The sequence below is a fragment of the Otolemur garnettii genome, unplaced genomic scaffold (assembly GCF_000181295.1).
Source record: "Otolemur garnettii isolate 467f Iridium unplaced genomic scaffold, OtoGar3 scaffold00174, whole genome shotgun sequence".
Taxonomy (NCBI): Eukaryota; Metazoa; Chordata; class Mammalia; order Primates; family Galagidae; genus Otolemur; species Otolemur garnettii.
The window spans coordinates 1,598,321-1,607,775 of NW_003852569.1; the positions used below are offsets into that span (position 1 = coordinate 1,598,321).

Below are 9,455 nucleotides of genomic sequence, written 5' to 3' on the forward strand. Positions count from 1 at the left end.
TTGCCACTCACACAGGCACAAATTCACATGCTGGCACAGATGCACATTCATGTAGGCACACACATAGGTACACAAGAGCACCCACATACCCAAATAATCTCAAACATACTCAGGCACCCACTGAAGAGCAGAGGCTTGCACACACACACACACACACACACTCCATAACTCAAACACTGGCCGCCCAGGCCACTTGAGAGCCTCCTGGCCAGTTGCCCTGAGCAGTTTACCCTGGGCTGCAGCCCAGCCCTCCCTCCACCTCCTCCCTCCCCTAGGCCTGATTGGCTATATAAATCCCTCCCTTTGCCCCTTGCCTGCACAGCGTTCTGAAACCAGGACAGCCTCTCATCGGCTCTGCCTGCTCTTTGAAAACTCTCCGGACCAAAGTGTACCAACAGCATGGGTAAGGAGGGGGCTTGCCAGCACCACCTACCCCTAAATTGGAAGGTCTTACCTCCAGGAAAGGGCACAAAACCTGGAGGATCAGCTAGGTAAGGGAGTGGTGGACTCTGATGTACTGTCCCTATCCTGCACTCTACTCCTTGCATTTCCTAGCTTAGCCAAAGTGACCGAGGAAGGAGGACAGCAGGACTTCTGGGAAGGGTGTGCTCCCACCCAGCTCCATTCAGCAGGGGCTGGGGCCAGGGAGCCCTTCTGCAGCTGAAAAAATTAGGTGGGGGGGGGGTGTAGGTGATGTTTCTCAGAAGATGCCTCTGTGTCCCTGGCCCTGCATGTAGGAAAGAGATAACCCTGATTTCTCACACCAAGGATCAGGGAAGCCAAGCCTAAGGACCCAGTTACTCTCTAGCTAGTCCACATAACTATTCTCTTTGGAAGGGAAATCAGGGACCTTCACTCTCTTGCTGAGACCTGTTTCAGTTCTCACCCCTCAAGTCCCTCATCCTCCTACCCTTCTACCCCTTAGCTCCTGGAGCTCACTCCCAGGAGGAGTTTGAGCAGGCTGGGAAGGAGCCTGGGTTTGCTTGGGAATGTTGAGGTCTCTGCCCCCTTGGAGCTGGCTTTTCCGTGGACTGGCAGAAAGCCCAACAGCCAGCCTTGCTTGGAAACTCTACTGAAGCTGAGCACAGTGGTGTGTACCTATAGTCCCAGCTACTTGGAAGGCTGAGGAGGGAGAATCAATTGACCCCAGAAGTTTGTGACCAGCCTGGGCAACATAGCAAGACTCTCACATTCATCTCAAACCCAAAGAAGCTCAGACCTCGCTTGAGATGCTTAAGCCAGGGGGTATTTCTCAGAAAGAGGAATGCTGCTCCCTGGGACCTGAGTGGCATGGAGATGGAGTGCCTGACCCTAAGGAATGCTGGAGGTCCGGGGAGCTGGGGTGGGCAGATGCTGTGGAACTCCTTCGCCCTTTTGTTTCCTTCTTGGTCTCTTTTTGGCTGTGTAGTTAGTGTTTATATCTCTGTCTTGGTGTCTTGAAGTTGTTTTGTTTTGTTTTGTTTTGTTTTATGAGACAGAATCACACTCTGTCACCCTCGATAGAGTGGCATGCTATCAGAGTTCACAGCAACCTCAAATTCTTGGGTTTAAGTGATCCTCCTGCCTCAGCCTCCTGAGTAGCTGGGACTACAGGTGCCAGCCACAATGCTCTGCTAGTTTTTCTATTTTCAGTAGAGATGGGGGTGTCACTCTTTCTCAGGCTGGTCTTGAATTCCTAAGCTTAGGCAATCTATCCACCTTGGCCTTCCAGAGTGCTGGGAATTCAAGAGTGAGCCACTGCACCCAGCCTGTGTCTTGGAGTTTTTTAATCTCCTTTTCCCTTCTGTGTCCAACAACCTTCTTCCTCATCCTCTGACATACTGTGTGGAGCCCTGACACAGCAAGGTTGTGTACCAGAACAAGTCTCTTTAGTTCCTTTTCAGTGGACCTTTCACCCTGCCTCCTGCCCAGCCTCCTCCTGGGGTGTCAAGCACAGCCTGGCATTCTTCCCTCCTTGGCCACAGCCCTGCCCATGTTTATACGACACTCACCTCTGTGAAAGTGGTTGGGAATACATTGTCTTATTTGCCTATATTTATGTAACACTTCTCTTTCATGGAAGTACTTTCTGAATATGTTATCTTATTTGACCTTCATATTTACCTGGAGAAGTAGGTAGGATGTTATTATTACCCCCTTTTAGCAAATGAAGGAGAGAAAACAGACAGAGTGGGGGTCAAGTCTAGAACTTGAAACCGGTTTTCCAGACTTTAAAATGCTGTGGTTGCCTCCCAGCTTCCTAACTCCCTTCTATGCCACAGGTAGGAGTCCCAGGCACAAGTGGAAGCTCCACTCTGGCTGTTCCTGGTTCTGGATCTCCACTTGCAGCCCTGTTGTCAGGGCAGTGGTCAGACCAGACACCTGGGACAGGCAGGAGAACGTGCTCAGGCCTGTGTGCATCACTCTAGGATTTCTTTCAGTCTGTGGCTCCCTCTGGGCTATTCTTCAGCCCTTCCCTGCAGCAGGCCACAAACTCTGAAACTGGGTTCCTGGCAGCTGTGATGTCCTGAGGCCCTCCTCCACAGCACTGACTCTAGTCCTGTGGATTAATATGACCTTTCTTGCCAGACTCCAGGAACAGGGAGGGCTGTCCCCCTATCTTGAGTAGGTGGGCCTCTGAGCTCTCCAGAGTTGGGCCAAACTCTTACTGTACAGATAAAGAAAGTCTGTGCTGGCCACGTACACCAGGCCTGGTGGGGCTGACAGGTTTGAACCCAGCCCAAGCCTGCTAAACAACAATGATAACAACAACAACAAAAAATAGCCAGGCATGTGGTGTGCGCCTATAGTCCCAGGTACTTGGGAGGCTCAGGCGAGAGAATTACTTAAGCCCAATAGTCTGAGGTAGCTGTGAGCTGTGATCCCACAACATTCTATCTATGGCAACATAATGAAACTCTGTCTCAAAAAAAAAAAAACGAAAGCAAGAAAGTTGGGCCCACTCAGAGGTAGGAACTAGCCTAAGGACATCCAGGTGGCCCTGACTAGCAGCCAGGGATCAAGACCCAGAGGAGAGAAGTGCAGGAACGTCCCAGCCCCTGGTCTAGACAGTTGGGTGAGGGAGCTAGCAGGCCTCACCCCACTGCCCGAGAGCTGTCCCAAGCAGCTCTCCCCTTGGGGTCCACCAAGTCTGCACAACACTCTCTTGTTTATGTCTCATGAAAGTCCATTGTGGTGTTCTTACTGTCCTCTTTTTACAAAGGATGCAGAAATTGAGGCTAGGGGGGCAGGTTGAGTGCTTTGCTCAAGCACCGTGGCTGGTCCATGGTCCAATTCAGTGTCCTAACCCCTGTCCCACTCGGCCTCGGCTGCACTTGTTCTCCTCCCACCCTCCCCTGGGCCCCACCAGACTGTCTGTCCCACAGGCCATGTCTCTCCAGATCTTCCCTCCACACCCTCACATTCCTGTGGGGATGTAGGAAGGGACCTTCACCCTCCAGAATAGGGCCTGGCCAACCTGCCCATTGTTTCTGCAGCTACAAAATGTGGGAAGTGTGGACCTGGCTACCCTACCCCTCTGGAAGCCATGAAAGGTAACTGCTAAGGGTCTGAGGGCTGGCGCCCTCCTACTGAGTCCACAGCTGGTGGGGCTAGGGGTACCTCAGACCTGGCCTCCACCCTCTGGCACACCCAGTGTTGCCCCCACCATTTTTTCCCACTGTTTGCTTTCCACCCTCCAGGACCCAGAGAGGAGATTGTCTACCTGCCTTGTATTTACCGAAACACGGGCACTGAGGCCCCAGATTACCTGGCCACTGTGGATGTGGACCCCAAGTCTCCCCAGTATTGCCAGGTGAGGCGAGACTTAGGCACCAGCTACCTTGAGACCCCTGTGTCCCCAGCCCTGGGTCTGCCTTTCCCTAGCTCCATCCTTCTTGGCCCTCCCTGGATATGGTTGTGCTGGCTGTTGACTACGCCAGGGACAAGGTGAGTGCTGAATTCCACCCCTGCTGCATTGCAAAACCAAATGAGTCTAGGGGTCACCTCTTCCAAAAGCAGGGAGGCGTGGCCTAGATGAGCAGCACCCTGTCCCCTACCCTAGGTCATCCACCGGCTGCCCATGCCCAACCTGAAGGACGAGCTACATCACTCAGGGTGGAATACGTGCAGCAGCTGCTTCAGTGACAGCACCAAGTCTCGCTCCAAGCTGGTGCTGCCGGGCCTCATCTCCTCTCGAGTCTACATCATAGATGTGGGCTCTGAGCCCCGGGCACCAAAGCTGCATAAGGTATGTCCTCTGCCCTGCAGCCCTTGGCAGCCTACAGGCAGGAGCCAGCCCTGAACCAGCAGCTTCAGGCTCTTTCAGCAGCAGGGAGAGAAGTCAGACCTCAGGGGAGAGTCACCGAGGCTTACTGGGTTGTCACCATCTAGCCCCGAAGGCCAGGGCACCCAAGAAGAAGGAAAAGGCTTCCTATTTTAGTCTGGGAGAGAGAGAGGAAGCCTTTTTTCCCCACCCAGTCATGAGCTCAGGACTGCTCTTCGGCAGAAGTCTGCAGTCCTTCCTCTGAGCATTTTAGTACCCTCTGGGGGCCCTGCACTCACTGCTAGCTGCTGCTGACACTGACATCCCCAGCCCGGGAGGAGCTTATGGTCTCACCAGGCAGCCAATGCTAGGACAGACAGGGAAGAAGTCAGTGCTTTCTGCCTGGGGAATTTTTTTTTCTTTTCTTTTCTTTTTTTTTTTTTTTGAGACAGAGCCTCAAGCTGTCGCCCTGAGTGCTATGGCATCACAGCTCACAGCAACCTCCAATTCCTGGGCTCGAGCGATTCTCTTGCCTCCACCTCCCAAGTAGCTGGGATTACAGGAGCCTGCCACAACACCTAGCTATTTTTTGATTGCAGCTGTCATTGTTGTTTGGCAGGCCCAGGCTGGATTCTAACCCACCAGCTCAGGTGTATGTGGCTGGTGCCTTAGCCACTTGAGCCATAGGCGCAGAGCCAGCCTGGGGAATTATTAACAATCTCTGGCTTTCTCTTGGTGTTCCGCAGAAGTTATCAGACTGACTATTTGCTACATTCTTACAGGGAGATTTGTGTCTGTGTTTTGAAGGAAAAGAGGGCAGGTTTGACAGGTAGAAGTAGGGTAGTATGGGAGTAAGGATTCCCATCCCTGCAAGATTCTGACATCATTCCCTACCCTCCCTAGGTCATTGAGCCCAAGGACATCCATGCCAAGTGTGAGCTCGCCTATCTGCATACCAGCCACTGCCTGGCCAGCGGGGAGGTGATGATCAGCTCCCTGGGAGACCCCCAGGGCAATGGCAAAGGTGCTCACAGGCTGTGTGTTCTCATAGACACTTGCACAGCTATGAAATGTGGGAGGAGCAGATCACAAACTGGGGGCAGAACAGAATGACCTCCCAAGAAAACAAATGGGCTGGATCCTGTCCAATGTTTTAAAGTTAGCAAGTAACTTCAGTTGTTTTGATTATTTCTATGGAGATGAGCCTTGACTGTTTAATTCAGTTGAAAGTTATAGTCAGAACAGCCTGCTAAGGGGAATGTGAACACAGATTATATGATCAGAGCCAACATTTATGAAATGTCTATTGTGTGCTAGTACAATCCCTGTTTTGCATATGAGAAAGTTGGGGCACAGATTGATTAAGTAACTTACCCAAGGTCACACAGCTAATAAGTCCCAGAGCTGGAATTAGAACCCAGCAATCTGGCCCCAGAATCTATGTCCTATCCACCACTTTGTGCAGCCTCTCTCAGAGCCTCATGTGTCTCATCAGAACCTGCCCACCATCGGCTTGTCATCAGTTAAGGTCAGCCAGCTCAGATTGTCGCACCAGACTCCATTAGATTGTCTTTTCCAGGAGATGGGAAGAAGGTGATAGTCCTAGATTTAAGAACAGCCAGGAGTAGACATCTGGTTGTATTTGCAAGGATGTAGTAAGTTGCCCTAACATACTAAGCAAGGCAGCCACATATTGGGCATTGTATTGAATTACAAATAAATACACATTAACTGTTTCATTAAAAAGAAAAAAAAAAACACAAACCTGAGCAAGAGTGAGAACTTGTCTCTAGCTGGGCGTTGTGGCGGGCGTCTGTAGTTCCAGCTACTTGGGAGGCTGAGGCAACAGAATTGCTTAAGCCCAGGAGTTTGAGGTTGCCGTGAGCTGTGATGTCACAGCACTCTACCAAGGGTGACATAGTGAGATTCTGTCTCAAAAACAAACAAATAAACAACAACAACAAAAACAAAAACATGGTGGGCAGAACGGGCTTAGACTGTGGGAAATCTCCAAAAGTGAGAGGCAGGGTAAGGGTGGCTGAGAACCACATCTCTTGGCTCAAGGTGAGAAAAATGTCCCCTGTGGTCTGGGAAAGGGAGGAGGTTGATGGGTTCTAGAGTAGAAGCCCCCGCCTCCCACCTGGCCCCCTGGGTGGGACCCTTTGGACACTTGAATATAAGGAGCTGGCAAACCCAGTGTGGGGAGGGGCAGGCGACAGCCAAGAGGTTCCTGGATGTCCTGGGGTGGGCCTGGGTGGGGCTGTGTCTCTGGTGCCTCTACCTGTCCCTACTTCCTTTTTTGCTCAGGGGGCTTTGTGCTGCTGGATGGGGAGACTTTTGAAGTAAAGGGGACATGGGAGCGGCCTGGGGGTGCTGCCCCACTGGGCTATGACTACTGGTACCAGCCTCGACACAATGTCATGGTCAGCACCGAGTGGGCAGCCCCCAGAGTCTTACGAGATGGCTTCAACCCCGCTGATGTGGAGGCAGGTGAGAATCCCCCGTGCACAGGCAGGAACCTTGGACCCATACCCACTGCTTGCTGCTCTAAAACCCACTCCAAACCAGCCTCTCACTTTCCCATGTGGCCCGGACTCTCAGGGTGATGACCAGGATGTGCTGCACACCCAGACTTGCCCCAGTGTCTCTGGTCCCTCTAACCCGTTTCTCAACCTCCTGTCCCAGCTGCTGCCCCTATCCTCCTGCCCTGATCCTGAGCCCATCCTCGGCTTCACCCCATCCCAGGGCTATATGGGAACCACTTACATGTGTGGGACTGGCAGCGCCATGAGATCGTGCAGACCTTGCCTCTGAAGGATGGGCTCATCCCCCTGGAGGTCCGCTTCCTGCACAACCCAGATGCTGCCCAGGGGTTTGTGGGCTGTGCCCTCAGCTCCACTGTCCAGCGCTTCTACAAGAATGAGGTGACATGTGTCCTCTGTGCCTCTGCTCCTACCAGTCATGTCAGCACCCTGTCTTCACTTCCATAACAGGGCTCCCAGCCTCCATCAGGCCAGGATTCTCCAGCAACAAAAAGCAAGGCCACACACTCTGCCTCTCTTCTCTCAGTGCCAGGCCAGTTTCCACTTGCATCCTAACTGGTCAATGTCTATTTGATCATTGAAAAACTAGAGAGCTGCTTTCTCTGTTGGCCACTGCACTGTATGGGGTGCAGTGGGGGAGCAGACACCATCCCTGCCTTATGGGGCTTGCACAGAGTTAGACCCTAGTGGCAAGAAGACCCTATTTGACCCCCCAGCCCCCAACTCGGAGAATCTCACCTCTCTGCCTCCTGTCCTTGCCCTACCTCCCTCCTCCCCCCAATGTAGGGAGGTACTTGGTCAGTGGAGAAGGTGATCCAGGTGCCCCCCAAAAAAGTGAAGGGCTGGATGTTGCCTGAGATGCCCGGTGAGTACCTAGAGACTCAGGGGTTGGATTCCTGGCCCGAGAAACAAGTCCATAAAGGCTCTGAACTCATACGTCCCACTCCCCAAGGTCTGATCACTGACATCCTGCTATCCCTGGATGACCGCTTCCTCTACTTCAGCAACTGGCTGCATGGGGATCTGCGGCAGTATGACGTGTCAGATCCACAGAGCCCTCGCCTCGCTGGACAGGTGGGCATAGAACTAGGGGAGGAAGGAAAGAGAAGAGTCTGAGACTGGGATGGAGGGTATGAACGAGGTGGGGTATGATAGAGGAGGTTCAGGAAAAACAAAAATAAGGGCAGAGGATGGTGCAGGCCCAGGACTGTGAGTGAGCCCCGTGGGTATGCACAGAGAAGGTGTCAGAATGGAGGGAGGGACCCCAGGAAATTGCTCTCATTTCCACACTGTCTCTATACTCTTCACCTCCCTACCCAGATCTTCCTTGGGGGCAGCATTGTCAAGGGAGGCCCTGTGCAAGTGCTGGAGGACCAGGAACTAAAGTCCCAGCCAGAACCCCTAGTGGTCAAGGTAAGGGCCTTGCCTCTACTTCTAGGACGCCTCAAACCCTTGCTTAAGGAATAAGGGGGCAGCATGTGCACATACTCTGGGGGTTGGGGTTGTTCCTGGGCTCCTAGGATCTGTGTGTCACCCTGGGGTCTGACCCCTGTTTTTTTCAAGGGGAAACGGGTGGCTGGAGGCCCTCAGATGATCCAGCTCAGCCTAGACGGGAAGCGTCTCTATGTCACCACTTCGCTGTACAGTGCCTGGGACAAACAGTTCTATCCTGATCTCATCAGGTGAGAGGCAGCTGCCTGGGCTCACCTTCCCAGCCCTGCTCTCCCAGAGGGGTCATCCTCAGGGACCCCATCTGCACCTCACCTGACAGACAGCCCCTTTAGACCCTGTTCCTACCCTGGGAACCCACCTCCTACTCTAATAAATCAGGAAGGAAGGAGGATGGTCACCTCTGACTTTTCCCTTAGCCCAGTGTTCTCAACCTTCCTAATGCTGCAAACCTTTAATACAGTCCACAGGGGTCGCGACCCACAGGTTGAGAACCACTGCCTTAGCCCCTTCTCCTTTCCCACCAGGGAAGGCTCTGTGATGCTGCAAATTGATGTAGACACAGTAAAGGGAGGGCTGAAGCTGAACCCCAACTTCTTGGTGGACTTCGGAAAGGAGCCCCTCGGCCCAGCCTTGGCCCATGAGCTCCGTTACCCTGGAGGCGACTGCAGCTCTGACATCTGGATCTGAAGTCCACCCTTCATGAGCCAGGCTCACAGTCAGAGTCCCCACTTCCACAGGGACCTGGCTTCACACTACTCTCTCTCGGCCCTTGACTCTTGGCAGCTTGTCCCACTATGGCCACTGAGTCTCTAGAAATATACTGAGCGGCATCTTCATGTACTCACCATAGCTGCTTCTTGCTCCTTGAGCACCAAGGAATAAACAGGTGAAACTACTCCTCAGATTGCCTTATCTCTGGGGCTTGGGGCCCACGCTTCCGCTCTTGTGTGTGAAAGGTTGAAGAGGACACTGGGCAGATCATAGCAACTAGTTCACACCAGTGATTCCAACATGATCCTCATGATGCCAGAATCTCACTGGCACGAACAGGCGGAACCTGAAGATTCTAGGGTAACTGTCATAAGGAGACATGGAAGGGAGACTGTAAAGCAGTGTTTTTAAACCTTTTTTTTTTTTTTTGAGACAGAGCCTCAAGCTGTCCCCCTGGGTAGAATGCCGTGGCATTACAGCTCACAGCAACCTCCAACTCCTGGGCT

At 52.7% G+C, this 9,455-nt stretch overlaps 1 protein-coding gene across 3 annotated transcripts; it reads left to right on the forward strand.

The window, feature by feature from the left end:
* The first annotated feature begins 331 nt into the window (after positions 1 to 331).
* SELENBP1 (selenium binding protein 1) lies at positions 332 to 9,140 on the forward strand. Of its 3 annotated transcripts, none has more exons than XM_023519391.1 (12): positions 332 to 403; positions 3,477 to 3,533; positions 3,681 to 3,927; positions 4,043 to 4,228; positions 5,147 to 5,267; positions 6,551 to 6,733; positions 6,989 to 7,167; positions 7,573 to 7,651; positions 7,739 to 7,860; positions 8,107 to 8,199; positions 8,350 to 8,468; positions 8,763 to 9,140. In XM_023519391.1, exons 3-12 carry the CDS (start codon positions 3,892 to 3,894, stop codon positions 8,923 to 8,925), a joined length of 1,281 nt encoding a protein of 426 aa, XP_023375159.1. In that variant the 5' UTR covers positions 332 to 403; positions 3,477 to 3,533; positions 3,681 to 3,891; the 3' UTR covers positions 8,926 to 9,140. The 3 variants fall into 3 exon arrangements, with proteins under 3 accessions (XP_023375159.1, XP_003800420.1, XP_023375158.1); XM_003800372.3 differs by having other exon boundaries at positions 3,681 to 3,793; XM_023519390.1 differs by lacking the exon at positions 332 to 403 and adding an exon at positions 465 to 491 and having other exon boundaries at positions 3,681 to 3,793.
* The last annotated feature ends 315 nt before the right edge of the window (positions 9,141 to 9,455 follow it).

What these genes read in the sequence shown, in the direction of transcription:
- SELENBP1 (XM_003800372.3), top strand. An exon ending in CCCCGCTGATGTGGAGGCAG is followed by an intron (nt 6,734 to 6,988) that starts GTGAGAATCCCC and finishes ACCCCATCCCAG; the next exon opens with GGCTATATGGGAACCACTTA. An exon ending in GCCCTCGCCTCGCTGGACAG is followed by an intron (nt 7,861 to 8,106) that starts GTGGGCATAGAA and finishes CTCCCTACCCAG; the next exon opens with ATCTTCCTTGGGGGCAGCAT.